Raw genomic sequence first — 19,505 nt, forward strand, 5'->3', positions numbered from 1 at the left:
AGGTAGGTTTGTATTGCTATAAACTTCCCTCTTAGAACTGCTTTTGCTGCATCCCATAGGTTTTTGGATCATCGTGTTTTCGTTGTAATTTGTCTCTAGGTATTTTTTGATTTCCCCTTTGATTTCTTCAGTGATCTCTTGGTTATTTAGTAACATTTTGTTTAGCCTCCATGTGTTTGTGTTTTTTACGTTTTTTTCCCTGTAATTCATTTCTAATCTCATAGCATTGTGGTTGGAAAAGATGCTTGATATGATTTCAATTTTCTTAAATTTACCGAGGCTTGATTTGTGACCCAAGATGTGATCTATCCTGGAGAATGTTCTGTGCGCACTTGAGAAGAAAGTGTAATCTTCTGTTTTTGGATGAAATGTCCTATAAATATCAATTAAATCTATCTGGTCTCTTGTGTCATTTAAAGCTTGTGTTTCCTTATTAATTTTCTGTCTGGATGATCTGTCCATTGGTGTAAGTGAGGTGTTAAAGTCCCCCACTATTATTGTGTTACTGTCGATTTCCTCTTTTACAGCTGTTAGCAGTTGCCTTATGTATTGAAGTGCTCCTATGTTGGGTGCATATATATTTATAATTGTTATATCTTCTTCTTGGATTGATCCCTTGATCATTACGTAGTGTCCTTCCTTGTCTCTTGTAACATTCTTTATTTTAAGTCTATTTTATCTGATATGAGTATTGCTGCTCCAGCTTTCTTTTGATTTCCATTTGCATGGAATATTTTTTCTATCCCCTCACTTTCAGTCTGTCTGTGTCTCTAGGTCTGAAGTGGGTCTCTTGTAGACAGCATATATATGGCTCTTGTTTTTGTATCCATTCAGCAAGCCTGTGTCTTTTGCTTGGAGCTTTTAATGCATTCATGTTTGAGGTAATTATCGATATGTATGTTCCTATTACCATTTTCTTAATTGTTATGGGTTTGTTTTTATAGGTCCTTTTCTTCTCTTGTGTTTCCCACTTAGAGAAGTTCCTTTAACATTTGTTGTAGAGCTGGTTTGGTGGTGCTGAATTCTCTTAGCTTTTGCTTGTCTGTAAAGCTTTTGACTTCTCTGTCGAATCTGAATGAGATCCTTGCCATGTAGAGTAATCTTGGTTGTAGGTTCTTCCCTTTCATCACTTTACATATATCGTGCCACTCCCTTCTGGCTTGTAGAGTTTCTGCTGAGAAATCAGCTGTTAACCTTATGGGAGTTCCCTTGTATGTTATTTGTCATGTTTCCCTTGCTGCTTTCAATAATTTTTCTTTGTCTTTTATTTTTGCCAATTTGATTACTATGTCTCTCGGCGTGTTTCTCCTTGGGTTTATCCTGCCTGGGACTCTCTGTGCTTCCTGGACTTGGGTGGCTATTTCCTTTCCCATGTTAGGTAAGTTTTCGACTATAATCTCTTCAAATATTTTCTCGGGTCCTTTCTCTCTCTCTTCTCCTTCTGAGACCCCTATAATGCAAATGTTGTTGTGCTTAATGCTGTCCCAGAGGTCTCCTGGGCTGTCTTCATTACTTTTCATTCTTTTTTCTTTATTCTGTTCCATGGCAGTGAATTCCACCATTCTGTCTTCCAGGTCACTTATCCATCCTTCTGCCTCAGTTACTCTGCTATTGATTCCTTCTAGTGTATTTTTCATTTCAGTTATTGTATTGTTCATCTCTGTTTGTTTGTTCTTTAATTCTTCTAGGTCTTTGTTAAACATTTCTTGCATCTTCTCGATCTTTGCCTCCATTCTTTTTCCGAGGTCCTGGATCATCTTCACTATCATTATTCTGAGTTCTTTTTCTGGAAGGTTGCCTATCTCCACTTCATTTAGTTATTTTTCTGGGGTTTTATCTTGTTTCTTCATCTGGTACAAAGTCCTCTGCCTTTTCATTTTGTCTATCTTTCTGTGAATGTGGTTTTTCCTTCCACAGCCTGCAGAATTGTAGTTCTTCTTGCTTCTGCTGTCTGGCCTCTGGTGGATGAGGCTACCTAAGAGGCTTGTGGCATATCTTTCTAAGTTAAACTAAAGCATCAATACAATCATGATAAAAATACAAAAAAGATTTTTAATTTATATTAGACAACCTGATTTTAAAATTCAATGAAAAATAAACCATAGCCAGAAAACAAAATTTCAAAAATAAGAGTGAAGGGGTCTTCTGCCTGACATTAAAATACCTTATAAAACAGCTATAATTGGGGAGATCAGGTGGCGGGGTAGGATGATGCAGAGCTCACCTCCCCCAACAAACACATCAGAATACATCTACATGTGGAGCAACTCTCACTGCAAACAACCTGGAGGCTGGCAGAAAGGTTCTTCTACAACCAAGGCTGTAAGAAAATCCTCACAGAGTTGGGTGGGAAGGGAGGAGAAGCAATCAGCTCAGGACCCACGCCCCTAGCAGGGGACACAGAAGAAAAGGGGGATACCTCAGGCTCAGGGACCCTCCCTGGGGAGCGAGGGGTTTGAGCCACATATTGGGTACCCCAACCCTAGGGCTCAACACCAGGAAGATGAGTCCTGAATTGTGTCCCCCTCAAAATTCATATGTTGTAGTCCTGGCCACTTGTACCTCAGAATGTGACCTTATTTGGGAATAGGGACATTGCAGATGTAGTTAGCTAAGACAAGGTCATATTGGAGTAGGGTGGGTCCTTAATTCAATATGACTAGTGTCCTTATAATAAGGGAAAATTTGGGCACATAAAAGACACAGGGAGAACACCATGTGAAGATAATGGCAGAGATCAGGGTGATGCTTTTACAACCCAAGGAATGCCAAAGATTGCCAGCAGACTACCAGAATCTTGGGGAGAGGCATGAAACAAATTCTTTCTCACAGGTTGTTGCAGAAGGAATCACCTCCACTGACATCTTGATACCAGACTTATAGCCTCCAGAACTGTGAGACAATAAATTTCTGTTATTTAAGCCATCTAGTTCGCGGTACCTCGTTAAGCAGGTACTAATACAGACCGCTAACCCACACCATATACGAAAGTTAACCAAAAATGAATTATACATCTAAATGCAAGAGCTAAAGCTATAAAACTCTTAGAAGAAAATATAGGCATAAATCTTGTGACATTGGATTAGGCAATCGTTTCTTAGATAGGACACCAAGGCACAAGCAACAACAATAAAATGATAAATATATATTTCTAAGAGATATTGCCCTAGTCCAACCCAACACTCTCTCTCCCCTGGATGGCTTCAGTAGCCTCCATCCTTGCCTCCCTACAGTATATCCTCACACAGCAGCCCAAGACAGATCATGTTGCTTTTGCACTTAAAATTTTCCAATGGCACCTGTCTCACTCAGAATTAAAGCCAACATCCTTTCAGACCTCCCTGGCAGTCCAGTGGTTAGGGCTCCGAGCTTCCACTGCAGGGGGCGCAGGTTGAAGCCCTGGTCAGGAAACTAAGATCCCACATGCCACACGGCATGGCCAAAAAAAAACCACCACCAACAACAACAACAACAACAAAAAAAAACCCCAACATCCTTTCATAGCCTCTAAAGCCATATGATCTGCTCCCAGTCATCTCCTACCACCCCCCTCACTCAGTTTATTCCAGTCACAGCAACCTCCTTGGTTGGAACAAGCTGAGCTCATTCTGACTTCAGATTTTATCATTTGGTGTTCCCTCAGCCTAGAATCTCCTCCAAGATTTCCCCAGGACTCATTCCTTCACTTCCTCCCTGTCTCCATCCTCCAGTGACATCCTTGTCATTTCTCCAATGCCAGTGACCATCCTATCACAACCACCACTCCCTCTGTCACTATTCCCCTGCTAGATTTTTCTCTTACACACTTACCTCCAGGACAGCAGGGACTTTGTTTCAATTTATTGTATCCTCAACATTCATAGTGACTGGCACATAGTGAGCTAAATAAATTGTTGTCATTATTATTGTTGATAATAATTAAAAGTTGGAGAGGCAGTGACAATGCCATTCCCATTTGAAAGCTGAAGTGCCTCACAAGGGTCCACACCTTAGGACCTAACACACAGAAATGAACCAATATTTTTTTTAAAAATCCTTTTAAGGGTACTTGGCATATGGGCAAGTGGTGATTTGGAATATTACTGATCACATTATTACATGTATTCATTACATACTCAACTGTTCTGTAAATTCCTTGTTGGTAGGACTCAGCCTGGTTCTCTTTAAATCCCCAATAGCAGTGTTGCTCAAACTGCCCTATTCATAGAAATTGCCTGAGGATCCTGTGAACATGCAGATTGATTAGGAGGTGAGAGATGGGGCCTGAGACTGCAGTTCTAACCAGCTCCCAGATGATGGAGATACTGCTGGTCCAGAACCACACTTTGAGAACCAAGGTCTTCAGCACCTGGCACAGGGCTTTCCACAGGGTGGCTTAGTCAGTGTTGAGGGATGGATGGATGGATGGATGGATGGATGGATGGATGGATGGATGGACTGACTGATACTGGTTGGTACTAGGTAGGTGGCAGGGTGGAGGAAGGGTTCAGAAGAAAGTTTAAATCCAGTAATAAAGAAAGTAGCAGCTAGAATCTCTCTCTCCTTCCCTTTCCCCTCAGTCTTACCAGAGATTAATTTGGACCCACCCAACATTATCCCTTCTCTGAGTTTTCCATCTTTCACTAAAATACAGAGGGGTGGTGTACAGTCCTCCTAGACAAACCCTTCGCCATGTGTTGTTGGTACAGCATACCTTGACAGGGTAACCAACTCATCTCAGTTTGCCTGGGACTTTCCAAGTTTTAGCACTTAGAGTTCCACATCCCAATTTTAACACTGAAAGTCTTGCGTCCTGGGAAACCCCTCAGTCCCAGCAAATTGGGACAGTTGGCCAGTCTGCCTGTGTGAGTCACTCTGTGTAGAGGACAAAGCTGACTGAGTCACCTGTCTGCCCTGGAGGTACCTGCAGTCCAGTGGGGGAGTCGAGTGGGGAAGGATGGTGTGGCCTGAACTGCAAAGGTAACTTTATAGGAAGATCAAAGCCACTTATGCATCTGGTGGGAAGACTCAAACCAATAATTATTGGGTTAATATAGAGTGTGATCTTTCACTCTGAGCACCACAGACCATCTGGCTCCCTCTTTAAATCACTGAGAAATAAGGGCAAGCTTGCTCGGTTTTATGTGCAGAGAAGAAACAAAGCAGGCCTCTTGATTTACTCTATAAGGCCAAGTAAATTCAGAAATCAACTGTTCCTTTGGACAATGAATTTGTAGCCAGGAAACACTACTTTAATAAGTGTTCTAAGCCATGAATCTTTGGCCAACAGAATAAACAATGACAAAAATCCAAGGCATTAAGGAACAATTTTTATGCTCTAAAAATCATATATTAACATATAAAGCATGAGTGTTCCTGAGACTCTTGCAGTCTGGCTGGGTTGTTTTAAACAGGTTGTGTCCCTCAGAAAGCCTGGGGAGATCCTTGGTTGTCATGGCACTAAGACCCAATGCACGGGGCTGATGCTGGCAAGCCCCGCTGACTTCTCCATACCCCACTACTCAAATGGTAGTTGGCTTTGCCTGCTAGCCAAGTATCCAAGTGTACATCATTTTACAAACATTTGTGAAACACCCACTAAGTTCCTAGTGGGCCAGGCCTGTACTTCACATTTGCAAATGTTTTTAATTTTCAAGGGACTTTCCCACCTGTTGGCTCATTTTAATCTCACTCAAAACTAAGAGGTCTAAGCATTGTTCAGCCCATTGCATGGGTAAGACAGCACGGTGAGGTAGAAGCAGTAGGAGCCTTGGCGTCCCACAATCCTGGTTTGCATCCTAGCTCCACCTCTTTCCATCGGGAAGCCTTGGGCAAGTCACTCTTCTCTTAGAAATACTATTATCTCATCTGAAAAAATGTGGATAATAATTCCATCTTTCCAGCGGCTGTAAGCATTTAGGGTGTGTGACTACCTAGAAGAGGTACTCAGTAAACGATCCTGTGCCCATCTTCATCACTGTTAGGAAACTAAGTCCCACAGAAGTATCTGAAACTTCTAAGGTCACACTCCTGACTTTGGCAGGTTGAAAACCCAGGCACATGTCCTAACTCCCCCTCCTAGTGTCATTTCCATTTGATCAGATTTTCCCAATGACTCAATGATTGACCCAGTGATGCCTGACACCATCAGCCAAACTATGGTCCTTTATGTGGCAAGTGAGTTCATTTAAGGGCTCAAATGTCTATTACTCATTGGAAGAAATGCTGATGGCAGAAAACAGAAAGCTGTGAATCACAGTGGCTACAGAATTTATTACACGGCAGGACTAGATTCCTGCAGATTGGCAAGAATGCTAGCTTCAGAGGGTCAGATGCAATGCAGGTGCCCCCGGATTACCAATGTCTGCAGCTCTGGAAGGCTCCACAGCATCCAGTCTGGGCTCCACGTTTAGGAAGAGGCCTCCTCCACTGGCATTGACGGCAAGACCAGAGGGTCTCACCAACATTGAAATCTGATGCATTCCAACGGGCAGCAGGCCTGTCTGACACACCACATTCGTTTGGTTTGAGAAAATAACTTTGCAACTTGTTTTGTTCACTGTAACCTGCAAGGCCTCGGAGTCACCAGAGAAACTATTTCCAGTAATATAGACCAGTAGGTCAATGTCATCTTAAAAGAAGAAAGAAATTAAAAGAAAGAAATCATCTCTCAGTGATATCACTCCATTTACAAGAACTCTATCAAATATTCATTCCCTCTCACCTTCTTCTCCCAAAATTCAAGGAATTAAATGCTGATTCATGTATTGGAATCTATACTGATTTTAATAGCGTAGAGCCCTCATCTTAAATTTTCTCAAACTAGTGATGAGAAATCACTAGTCAATAAAAAATGGGGAAAAAAATAAAAATAAAGAATATTTCAAAACAAGGGACAAAGAGAATACAACATTTTAAGTCATCAAAAATCCACCATTTCGGGACTTCCCTGGCAGTCCAGTGGTTAAGACTCTGCACTTCCACTGCAGGAGGCGCAGGTTCGAACCCTGGTCGGGGAACTAAGATCCCACATGCCGCACGATGCAGCCAAGAAAAAAAAAAAAAAAAATCCACCATTTCAAATCATAACCATTTCATTTAGATTGGCTAAAAAATTCACCTTCTGCTGCATCATTCAACATCCACCCCATGAACGGACACACCTTCTACCCACAAATCACCAGGTACACGGCCTCCAACAAGTCCCTCTCAGTCTAAAGTTCATGCACAGAAATAGACCCACAGACATAGAAGACAAACTTATGGTTACCAAAGGTGAAAGGGGTGGGAGGGGGATAAATTCGGAGGTTGGGATCAACATATACACACTACTATATATAAAACAGATAACCAGCAAGGACCTAACGTATAGCACAGGGAGCTATACTCAATATTTGTAATAACCTATAAGGGAAAAGAATCTGAAAAAACATATATATATATGTATATATATGTGTGTATATATATATAACCGAATCACTGTACTGAAACTACATGACATTGTAAATCAATTATACTTCAATAAAAAAATAAAAAATAAAGTTCACGCCCATCTCAATGCCAAGTGCACAACATACCGAGGGCATACCACACAGAGTGGACCCGGGGAGTTGACCCCTCAAGGTATTGGAAGGAACAGGAACCTGAACAATGAGCTGGTATGTCATTCACTCGTACAACCACCTGGAAAAGACAAAAGCATTAAAAACAAACATACATGTTTCATATGCTCAAGGGTATTAATAAAGTACTTGTGAAGTTTGTCCAAATTAAAATGTGTTAATGATTCACTTATTCTCTTTTTTTCTTTCTATTTTCCAGTAATAGACCCTAAATTGTAAAGCATGACTCCAAACATGTTAGGCTTTTTTAAAACGATGGTAAATATGTGGAAACCTAACATTTTTGCAATTAAATATGTTCAATCTGGAGTAAATTCCCTCTCTGTCACATAGAAGTAAATTCAAACTGAGTGAGAACTTTTTATCACTTTATATTTTCAACTGAGTACCTACTTCCTATGAAAAGCCCTGTCTTTGCTGGTAAATGCCAGTGAAGTAGGCACCTCTGTTCTACCATTGCTACATGGATGTATAACTGAAGATCAGAGTGTATTTGGACATTTGGCTTGGGGTCTTTTTTATCCTAGAATGGGAGGTCCCCAAGAATAAATTACATGTCTTTTCCTCTCACTGGGACTAAGGTTAATCTAATAGAACTCTACAATACTTAGAGATAAGAAAGGTGAAAAAGATTGAACTCCGATTCTCTACATATAAAATAAGGATTAAAAGCACACACACTATATTTATGATAGTGTTTGCTTATAAGGGAAAGGGTATTGGGATGGCATGAAGGCACAGGTGATAAGAAACTCTTCATCTGTACTGTTTCACGTTATTCATAAAGACCAAAAAAAAATAAAATAAATACATCAAATGTTGGCAATTGTTAATCCTCGTTTGGGTACCCAGGTGTTGGTTATATTATTCTTTATAGTTTTTGCATTTCAAAATTGTCTCTAATTAAAAGCAGATGACTTATAACAGGAGTATGGGCAGATGGGAAATAGCAAAGGACATTTTAAAGAGAAAAGGGGTTGACTTAGCTCATTTACTTTCCAAGGCCACTGTGTGGAGGTATAAATCATATGTAGCTAGAGAGGTTCTCTATTTTTGGTACCATAGTAGCATCAATCATTATAATAACAGGATGTTGTATATACAAAGCACTTATATTTTCAGCGTACTCTCCATACCCTGTGGAGGTAGAAAAGCACAGCCACAACTGTCTCTGTTTTGCGAATTAGAAAGCTGACCCTTAGGATTGGTCCGCATTACAAATCAGGAGGGGCTGCAGTAGACCTGAAACTAGTACTTCACTTTGGGTGGCCCATCCGCTCTCACCTGAGTGTACTGGTTGGCAGTGACCAACATGTCTCCAAATATGGGTCCAAGGAAGACTCCACCATCATATACCACACGAGTGGTTACAGCAGGGTTCACTCCCGTTAGGTTTTCATCAGATACCTAAGATGGTTACAGTTCTGGTGAATTCTGCCATGGAATGAAGTCTAATCTTGCTTAAAACAAATAACAAAGGGTGTTTTCACATTTCTGTTTAAGATAATCAGATAGATAGAAAGTGAAAATGGAGAGACAGGGGCTTGAAATCTAGTAACCTAACAGTAAGTAATGGCTAATGAAAGCCCCAGTAGACTAGAAGAATATTTATATGCAAGTAGAGTTACCCAAAAAAATGCACACTATACTGATCTTCTAAGTCTTGAGATATTTTGTTTCCATGTGCTTTTCTATTTTACAAGTTTTCAATCCAAAATATTAAAATAAAATGTCAGGAAACAAGTGCCATGAGATGACTCCTATCCTTCCTCCATCTCCACCCAAGGATTTTGTATGAAAACCAGATGACCCGCAATACCAAATAACAAGAATAAAATTTCATCTCGGGTTTCACTTCATAAAATCAAACGCTAGATGATCGTTAGATTATTTTTTAAAACCCTAAATATGCAAGAGCATCTGGTTTTGCCATTATCCAAAGACAGCAAATCCTTTCCTAAACTTCCTTCTGCTGTGCCATCTGCCTCCATGATAATCTAAGTCAATCACATCTGCTTAAATTATCCAATAACAGATGTAGAATTATTGTATGGTGGACCCTGACCAACAACTTCTCTACCACATCAAGTTAGAAAAGGTGATGTTGGGTTTAAACTGCTTTATCAGCAATATGAGATATAAAATACGTCTTGAAAACTTTCAGAAAGATCATTGAACCCCTTTATTTGAATATTCCAACAAAATTCACAAATCATGACAGTTTTCATTCATATAATTCTGATTTCTTTTTCACAAAATTGCTCCAGAGCACCAAATCCACAAAACCAAAAGGGATACCATACATACCCTTATAAAGCTGGGCAAGTCCCCAATCTGGTTGGACCAGGAGAGAGTCCACACATGTTCATAGCAAGACTTTAGATCCTCCGTCACAGTGAAGTCACTGACATTGAGGTACCTAGATGTGAAGTCATCAGCGTTGGTTTGTAAGAGCTTTTGGAGGTGACTAGCTGAGATGTGCACAGGGACAGCTGGGGGAGAAGGTCATGATATAAAAAGTACAGGACACTAATTAGTCCACCTTGCAGCATCTCATCATCAAGACAGCAGAGAATACACATCAGAATGCCTACTACACGTGCAGAGACCATCAAGTTCAAGAAAATCCTCAGTCCAGTTAAGCCATTTTTAGGGCAAATATAAGTAGGTGCTCACTTTTTATATCATGGTCCCTTTAATCAGCATCACATCTCTCAAGCAGAGGACACAATCGCATCAGACAAACCTATCTCAACTGTCAACTCAAAATGTAAATTCCAGACACCCTGGTAATCCCTGAAAATCTAATTAAATATTGGGTTTTCCCCAGAAAAATTTAGCTGGCCCTGTGAACAGGGAAAAGTTGGCCGGCCACCTTTCAAAAGGAGTAGGGAAGGCACAAAGCAGCTGACACCCATAAAAACTTAGCCAACCTAGCTGAGGAATGTTGGCATTGAACTTCGGTTTCTCCATTACAATTTCCTTTAAGCCTAACCACCTGCTTCCCCATCTCACATCCCCGTAGAGAAATAACAGCACTTTGGGCTTAAGCCTTGCTGTGTTTGAACACTGTTTCATGCTTTACCAAAAGTTTCCATTTCCTTAGGTACTCCCAACATCTCTGTGAGGTGGGTCATCTAGATATCCTAACACCTCCTTGAGAGATGAAGAAAATGAAACCCAGTGTGATTCAGAAGCTTGTCAACCAAGTGAGAGGGGTTTAGATTAAAACCCAGGTTGCCTTCTACCTACTCAAGAGCTTTCCTTTTGAATCCCACACTGCCCTGGAGTGTTAGTGAAATACCATTGTATTTCCAAAATGCAAACAACATTCTCATCTTTTTAAAAAAGATTTACTACACCATTTGAGGGCCATTTCAAATGGCCAGGTGAAGGCTGGCTTTCCCCCCGGTTGTCTACAGGCAGTGACGTGAGGAGTATCAGCAACAGGATATGACAGCAGGAAAAGTCTCTCTACAGACAGGCTGCAGCTTTCTCATTTGTGAGAAGGGAAACAGCACAGTAATGGGCTTCAGAGGCAGGGCTCTGATGCACATACTCACCCACTTATCAGACTCCAATAGCCCAGGGGCCATCAACTTTTCCTAATTTGCCCTACTAGAGTAAAAACTCCACTCCATTCCTCCAGCCAAGAAGATTCTTTGCAAGTCCAGCATCCTTCTGCTTGAGAGGGCAGAAGACTCCTGGACCATGTGCCAATTTTTATACAGCCATTCTTGAGTTCTCCTGAGCCTCCTTTCTGATTCCCCTATGTTTTTACCAAATAAATAACATATTATAATCACGTCTAATCCTGTCCTTTGTGAGATGTGTATGTACTTGAAGATTTAGAAACTGTTCTACCCTCATCCCAGCTGAAAGCTCTTTCTACATGTGTTATGATTCCTAAAATCCTCAAAATCATGTGGTGTCACTGTGAAGTTTAATTTGGAAGGGCCGTGGCTACCGTAGATTTTGGCCTAGGAAACTCTAGAGAGAAGAGGACCGAACTGAGAAGCAAAGACTCAAGTTCATACCTGGACCCTGCCATCAACTATTTTTATGAGCTTTGGGCAAGCCTGAGTATAGTGGGCTGAATGGTGGCCCTCAAAAGGATATGTCAGTGTCCTGATCCCAGGAAACTATGAATATTACTTTATAAAGCAAAAGATGTGGTTAAGGATCTTGAGAAGAGGAGTTCATCCTGGATTATCCAGGTGGGCCCTAAACGCACTCATACACAGGAGAGGAAGAGACAGTGTGACCAGGGAGGCAGCAGTTGGAGTGATGCGCCCGCAGCCAAGGGATGCTGGCAGCCACCAGATGCTGCAAGAGGCAGGAAACAGATCCTCCCCTAGAGCCTGAGGAGGGAGAGTGGCCCTGACAACAACTTGATTGTGGACTCTGACCTCCAGAACTGGAAGAGAATAAATTTCTGTCGTTTTAAGCCACCAAGGTTGTATAATTTGCTATGACAGCCCCAGGAAGCTAATCCACTCAGTTTCCACATCTACAAAACTTAAAGATTGGGATCATATTAACAATGATATGCGGTTGTTATTGCCCAGATCTTTAACTTTAAGAAGGTCATTCTCAGACACTGGAAAACAAAATAACTGTAAGACTGTCACCCTGTCTGGCAGGATGGTGTACAATGAGAAACACTGCACTCCCAATGGCCCCTTTACCAGGAATCACTGTGTTAGAAAGCTGGATGCGAAAGTGTCCTCCTAAAGGTGGACTTGTCCTCTGTAGCCTCTGTGTTGTCACCTGGACCAACCCGGATCCTTCTTCTGCTCCTCCAGTGGGCACAGAGCTGTGACATATCAGAAGCAAAGCATTAACCATGGGGACCCTCCAGCAGCTGCTCCAGACAGAACAGAGCTCCATCTCAAAGACCAGCGGTCTCCCATGTTTCCAGACCATGAGCTCAAGCTCCCAAATACTGTGCACCCCTCTCCCATCACAGCAGAGAAAATGTAAGGTAAGTATGAGGGTTCTTTAGGGCATTCCACAGTTCCCCTCTACTGATCCTGGAAGCACAGGGATGCAGAGCAAAGAGTGATGACTCTGGTCTCCACAGCTCTGGTCCTGACGCAGAGTGGAAGGAGAACCCAGTGTTCTCTAACCGCATTTGCACAGTCAGATGAAAACTTGGCCCCTAGTCCACAGACCCTCTGCACTCACCATCCCCAGCAGAAACAGGCCACTCCATCTAGTGGAGTCCTTATCCAGCACCTGTATGCAAACACACTGCCTGACTAATCCTGCTTTTAATACAATAAATAGGTCAAATACATCATGACACACCATGAGATGGAATACTATTCAGCCATTAAAAACCATATCTAGAAGCAGACTTAATGAAATGGGGAGATATTCCATTTATACCAGTAGGTGAAAAGGGCATGTTACAAATATAGTGTCTTATGTGTGGTCCCAATCTGAGATTTAAAAAGTAAACATATACATGTATATATTCATACAAAAACTGCTTGGGGAAAAGGCTGTAGGAATATGGATCCAATGCATTAACAGAAGTTATCTCTGAGCAGAGGGATTCTGAGTGCTTTGTAACTTTTTCTAAGTGTTTTTCTGTATTTTCCTAATTTTCAACAACAAACATGTGTGATTTCAATCAATAATATTACTTAAGTGCTACATATTGATGTGCATACTTAAACCATACAGAAATAGACTGATACTATCTGTTTTGGGGGCCACTCTGAAGGTTGTCCTGACTTGCTCAGGCTGGCGGCTTCCAGAAGGAACTAAGGGACTTGAGGAAAACTCAGAAAGGGAGGTTGTGGGAATTCCCTGGCGGTCCAGTGGTTAGGACTCTGCGCTTCCACAGTAGGGGGCACGGGTTTGATCCCTGGTCAGGGAACTAAGAGACCAAATGCCACTCGGCCAAAAAAAAAAGAAAAAGAAAATGAGGTTGTGAGGACCCCTCTAAGTGTGGACCTAAACTATACTCCATCATTTCAGAGTTAATAACTACATAATTCAGTAGGTTTGGAGCACAGGACCACGGGCTGGCTAATCTGACAGCTCCCTCTCCACCACTGAAGCTCTTTCCCTCCTTCATTCTATTGATGATTTCTGTGTCTGTCCTGCCCAGAGGCCCATGAAACACTAAGTCAAGGAAAATGGAGCGCAGATTCAAGGTTTCTTTGCCTACTTTTCACACACTGTCCAAAGCATAGTATAGATAGGAGAACTCATTTCGAAACATGTTAGAAAGAGATGGAAGGAAAAAAGAAATTTTAAAGACAGGGCACCTCAATTCTTCCCATCCTACTGGGATTTTAGTGAAAATTTAAAAGAACAAATTACAGCATACATGTGTTCCAGGAGCTTGGAGGAGTCTGATTCTTAGTTACTGCTTTGTAAACTGTGGCCAGAGGTTTGATTATTGAAGAACCAATGCTTATGGGGCTCTAGTGCCATCTGGTGGTGAGCTCTTAGAACTGGCTGGTATTGTTCCTTTGACTATTTCCTTTGGCCTCAAATGATTCCAATAAGATTAATATATGCGGAATGGAAGGAGAGTTTCCTCTCAAACAGTGGTAATGTGAACCTCTGATAAGCATAAAAATACAACTACCTGTAAACAAATTCACTAGGAACTAGTTCTCAAAATGTGGTCCCCAGATCAATAGAATCAGCATTGCCTGGGAACTCATTAGAAATGCAAACTATCAGGTCCTGCCCCAAACCTACTGAACTATGATGGTGTGGTTAGGGGCCAGCAATTTGTGCTTTAACACAACCTCCAGGTAAGTCTGATAGGGCATTCTTAAGACTGAGAACTATTGCTTTGAGCAACACGGCAGGTAGCTTTTCCTGATAAAAAGTCTCACCTCTGTGTCTTCTGAGGGCAGTTAACAATTTTAAGCAGGGATAGGTGAGCAAAGATGGTTCCCTACCTTGCAGTGATGAGCGGGAGCTCCAAGCCACACCCTGCCAACCAGGAGGTCACACTGTAGACGGGAGGGGATCCCACCACAGAGAGCAATTCCAGCAGATTCCCGCCAGGGCGAGCTGTTCCAGAGGCAGCCTGAGAAACTAGAGACCAATGATCCAATCATTATCAAGTAAATCAAGGTGGAAAACCTGCTGTGTGGCAGGCCCCCGCTGGAGAGGCTGAGTTACTCACATCCCAGCATACACTTAAAGCAGAGATTCCTACCTACCAGCTGCCAGGAAGAAAAAAGGAAGAGGAAGTAGGAATTTAGTTGCGAAAGGAAAATGCAAGGTCATGGCATAAGGAGACGATGACTAATTCCACAGCAAAGTTCAATAAGCCCCAAGTCAGCCAAGCATCACTGCCTGTATCATTGGAGGCTCCCACCACGACACCGCCACACACACACACTGCTCATCTATGGCAGTGCGGACTGCCCCCTTTCCTCCTTTTCTTCCCAAAGCCTGGCAGCTCCAGGAACACAAGCTGATCCCCCTTGGGAACACTGAACACACAAAGCACATACTAGAGGTACTTGAGTTTTATCCGCAGCATGGCGTCAACATGTGTGCAGAGAGAGTGCAAGCTTTAAGATGGACCAGTGTTCAAATCCTTATTTTCCACTTCTATTGGGTTACTATTTGGCTAATCACTATAAACTCTGTACGACTCTGTTTTCTCATTGATAAAGTGGGACTCGTGACAGATATCAGTCTGCATGGCAGGGAGAGTTTAGTGAGATGGCAGGTTTAAATGACCAGCAAATATAGTTTAATATCCTCTTTCCCTCCTACCAGGCACCATGTAAAGGCAGCTTCTTTTCCAAGTCTGTACAATCGAGGCAGCCTTTGCAGGCCCAATGCTGAGCACAACACCAGGCACAGAGTAAGGGCTCAATAAAAGTTATTTGCTCAGTTGAGTATGGAGTCATTGAAGGTTTGGCTCTGGTGTCAACCATCTCTGGGTTCCAATCTCCCCCACATCCCAGCTGATTTGAGGCAAGACACTTAGTATCCTGTCAGCTTTGGTTTCCTCATCTATAGAGCGGGGATCATAGGACCATCTCATGGGGTTCTGAGAATTAAATGAGAAATATTTGGTAGCTACCACTAGATGAAAAGAACTTTCATAGAGGACATTCGGTGGGAGAATATAACCAAGTGTTAAGCGGATCAGATAAATGTCAGACAATTAACTATGAATATGGAGCCCGATTGTGTAGAGTTTATGTTACCATTAAATAATACTCATAGGAAACTTGCAGCCAGCAGGATGACTAGACAGTGGGAAATAGATGGTTTTACCCAAGCCATCTCCCATCTTTCTTGTCTCTGCCTCCCTGTTCCCCTCCCACCTCACCCTTACATGGCTCCAGATACTGGAGCATTTGGTGGCAAAGCGGTGATGGCAGTGAGAAAGGATTCTGGATCCTGGGCTTTGAGGGTTTGGGGAGGATAAAGGGAAACGACACCTATTATCCAGTCCTGAGCTTCCCAGTCCAGTCAGTGGGTTCAAGTGCATGCAGTAATGATCCCCTCAGTGCTCTGGGAATCTGGGTAGCACTTGGGGTCACCAAAGGCCCCAGACAGTTGTCTTGGGCACCAAGAAACTCAGACGGTTACCCCAGCACACCATTTGAATATTATTTTCTGCGTGTCAGAACAAACAGAGTTTGAAATAAGCAATGACGCATTCTGACCCAGATACCCCCAAAACACTCACATCACTGAAACAGATAAGAGATGGAATTCTGAAGAGTATCAAAGATGATGTATTTTCAGGGCTGAAAGAGAGTTCTCCTACCCCCAACCCCCACCTCCACGCTCCCCTGCCCCCAGCTCTACAACTTCCAGGCAAAAGATTAAAAAGTTGCACACCTGAAAATCAGAATGTAAATGCCTGTTCCATACTTTTCTCCTTGGAGAGAGAAAAACAGAGAAGCTACAAGAAGCAGGGAAGCCGAGGCCCAGAGTCACAAGGGATTTGACAGAAAAGAGAGAGGGTACAAAGTTGGAAGCCTGGAGGCCCTGCGAGCAAACCACACCATCTGTCTGGGCTTCTGTCCCCAGGGTGTGCGTCTGTCCCCAGGGTGTGCGTCACACGTGGCCTCAGGAGAACCCCTGATGAGCACCTTGCCCTTAAGACAAGCAAAGCCAGGTGACAGCACTGCACCCAAGAGAGGTCAAGGGACTCTGTGCAGAGAGGGGCCAGGCCTGAGCTCTGAGTGATGTGTGAGGGGGAACCAGATGGGGAGAAGGAAAGACGAGGTTGTTCTCATGTGGATGCGGTGACCCTCCAACTCCCACCGAGTCAGTCCTAAGGGCTGTAAATCAGACTTGTGGGCCATTTACAGGGCCAGATATTGCTGTGCTCCTTACAGCACTTTGTATGACAGATATTCACAGATGGAGAGGTGGAGAAATCCTGCTGGCCTAACAACAGTAATGATAATAGTACTAATAATTGATTACACTTATTGAGCACTTACTAGTCAGAACCCATGATGAGTGCTTTACACTATACTTCAGTTATTCTTCATAGTAATCCAATGGGGTAGGGCCCTCATTAAGCCCATTTTATGGATGAGAAAACCAAGGCCCCTCAGCAAGAAATTGGTAAGATTGGGGTAAGATCACAGACACCCAAAGCAAGAGCAAGCATTGGAATAAATAGGGGGGAAAAAAGGAACTAGTTAGAGAGATATAGGGCCCAAGGACACAGAATTCCAATTCCATCTTCTCTCCAGGATCGAGGCAGGAAAGATGGAGAATCATATGTTCTCTCACCATTATCAGAAAAGCAGCCCCTCCAGAAAAGTTCGAAGACGGCATTTGATGGACAGGCCCATGGAAGAAAGTGGATTTGACAATCACCTGTTAGGTTTGTGTCTGCAATAATAATCTCATCCACATAGAACACGCCCATCTCCGGAGACAAAGGGAGGAGATCAACCTGATGAACCAGCACTGGGGAGTTCGCGGGAGGTAGCTGGAGATGCGTGGAGCGAAGCACACACATCTTCCAGAGGTCGGTGCAGGCGAACTGCCAGCTGAAAACAAGCGCAGAGCAGAAACAGGCCTCCTGTGAGCACCGCAGTTCTCTCTCCTGAGAGCCCCCGTTCTCCAACCTGGGCCTGAGGACCATGCAGCCAGGAGACCCAATCCATCGTGGCTGCCGCGGTACAAGCATCCCATCCGAGATGGGCTCAGCTTGGCTGGGATGCAACACGAGTGAATCACGTTTAAGTCCACCATCCATTCATAACAATGTCAGCAGTACTTTCAAACTACAATATGATTATGTGTCTTAAGCAGATCACCTGTTAGGCTCTACTGCCAGGGAAGATTAATACTCTGTACATTTCCAGACTCATTTAAGTTTAAAAACACTTACAAAACCCTTAAGAGATGTGGAAAGAGAGCTGAATCAAGAGATCAGGATGCTGAATTATATTCCAGCCTCTTTGTTCACTCGCTGAATGAATTTTGGTGAATCACAAATTCTCCGGGCCCCAATTTTTCTCATCTGTAACATCAAGGAATGTTCCCTAAAATCTCTTCCAAATATGGTGGTCTATGATTCTATCCCTGTGAGAAATGTCAGACTCCTTCTAGGGAGTATTAGATTCATAACAACTAACTGCTCTTAAATCAAACTTCTTTGCCAAATAAAATGTGTTCAGAGCTGAAGTTAGTATCCAAGTCTCCAATACCAGAGACAGTTAGTACCTCCCGTGGGCCACTGTCCCCAGGAAAGCTAATCATCCCAGCTGGCAGAATCCCCACCACACCTGCCCGCAGATGAGCTACCTGTTAGGGCTGGCCCCCGCGAGACTCCAGTCACAGGTGACGTTCTTCTTAACGGTGTTTTGAAAGCCAATTGTGAAGGACACTGTCACCGTCAGGATTGTATTCACGTGGCCTTTGTATGCAAGGCACAGCTAGAGACACCAAACAAGTCCTTCAGCTCTGTCACTAAGAAGCAGCAATTCAAGCAATGTTTATCAAGGACAATCCACTCCCTAGAACCTGCCTTGTGCCCAGAGAGACAGCCAGCCCGCTCCTGCCCTCCTGGAGCTTACCGGTCTAGCTGGAGAGACAAATAGTTTAGAGCAAATTGTTATTCATCCAACAGAGAGTTATTCAATGCCTAACACTGTGCGCGGCCATGAGGATTTTAGAGCATCTCAATTATCAATAGAAACCCCCTGTTGTGACCCAGATACCTGTGCAACCTTGAGCAAGTCACTGTACCTCTCTGAACCTCACTCCTTAACCCTAATTCACCAGCATCCTTGGCTTCTAACTCTGAGTTAAGTAAAATTATATGGCAGGATTTTTCAACTGCGGTGTTACTGACATTTGGGACTAGATAATGCTTTTCTGTGAGGGGGACTGCCCAGTACATTGTAGGACGTTTAGCAACATTCCTAGAACCTACCCGCTGGAGGCTACAAACACTTCCCCAGTTTTGGTGACCAAAAACGTCTCCACGCACTGCCAATTCTCCCCATGGGGCAAAATCCCCACCACCCAGCGCTGGAAGTCTGTGCTGTAGAGGAAAGGCTGGAAGTCGGGCAGTGCCCTGTCCTGAACCGTTTAGTCCTGGCTCCCACTGCCATTCAACTAGGAAAGGACTTGAAACCACTACCATGAGTTCAGCCACCCCAAGAAGGTTCACTCTGGTTCCCAAAGGGCAAGTAAGCTGCACTTTTTTATGAAGGACAGCAGAGCTACTGACACAAAGATATAAGGGGTATTGAAGGAATGTGTCAGTCCATCCATCAATAACAATAACTATGATAAATAATAAAAACTATCCTTAAATGAGTCCTAATCACTGCCCAAGCACTTTACTGGATTATCTCATATACTCTTCACTTAAATCCTGAAAGGCAAACCTCATTATTACCCATTTCACAGATGAGTAAACTAAAG

The 19,505-nt window shown here is 42.9% G+C and overlaps 1 protein-coding gene across 19 annotated transcripts in view; it reads right to left on the reverse strand.

The window, feature by feature from the left end:
* PKHD1 (PKHD1 ciliary IPT domain containing fibrocystin/polyductin) overlaps positions 1-19,505 on the reverse strand; it is a 476,353-nt gene that overhangs the window by 420,494 nt on the left and 36,354 nt on the right. For 18 of the 19 annotated variants that reach the window (XM_082346239.1, XM_082346233.1, XM_082346232.1 and 15 more), the window contains 8 exons: positions 18,378-18,508; positions 17,442-17,617; positions 14,531-14,669; positions 12,290-12,417; positions 9,909-10,093; positions 8,886-9,008; positions 7,557-7,662; positions 6,338-6,610 (listed from right to left, as the gene is read on the reverse strand). In XM_082346239.1, the coding sequence (XP_082202365.1) occupies positions 6,338-6,610; positions 7,557-7,662; positions 8,886-9,008; positions 9,909-10,093; positions 12,290-12,417; positions 14,531-14,669; positions 17,442-17,617; positions 18,378-18,508 (1,261 nt within the window). The remainder of the gene's footprint in view (positions 1-6,337; positions 6,611-7,556; positions 7,663-8,885; positions 9,009-9,908; positions 10,094-12,289; positions 12,418-14,530; positions 14,670-17,441; positions 17,618-18,377; positions 18,509-19,505) is intronic. The other variant, XM_082346236.1, reaches the window with a different exon arrangement.

Source organism: Balaenoptera borealis (genome assembly GCF_965194805.1).
Source record: "Balaenoptera borealis genome assembly, chromosome: 12".
Lineage (NCBI taxonomy): Eukaryota > Metazoa > Chordata > Mammalia > Artiodactyla > Balaenopteridae > Balaenoptera > Balaenoptera borealis.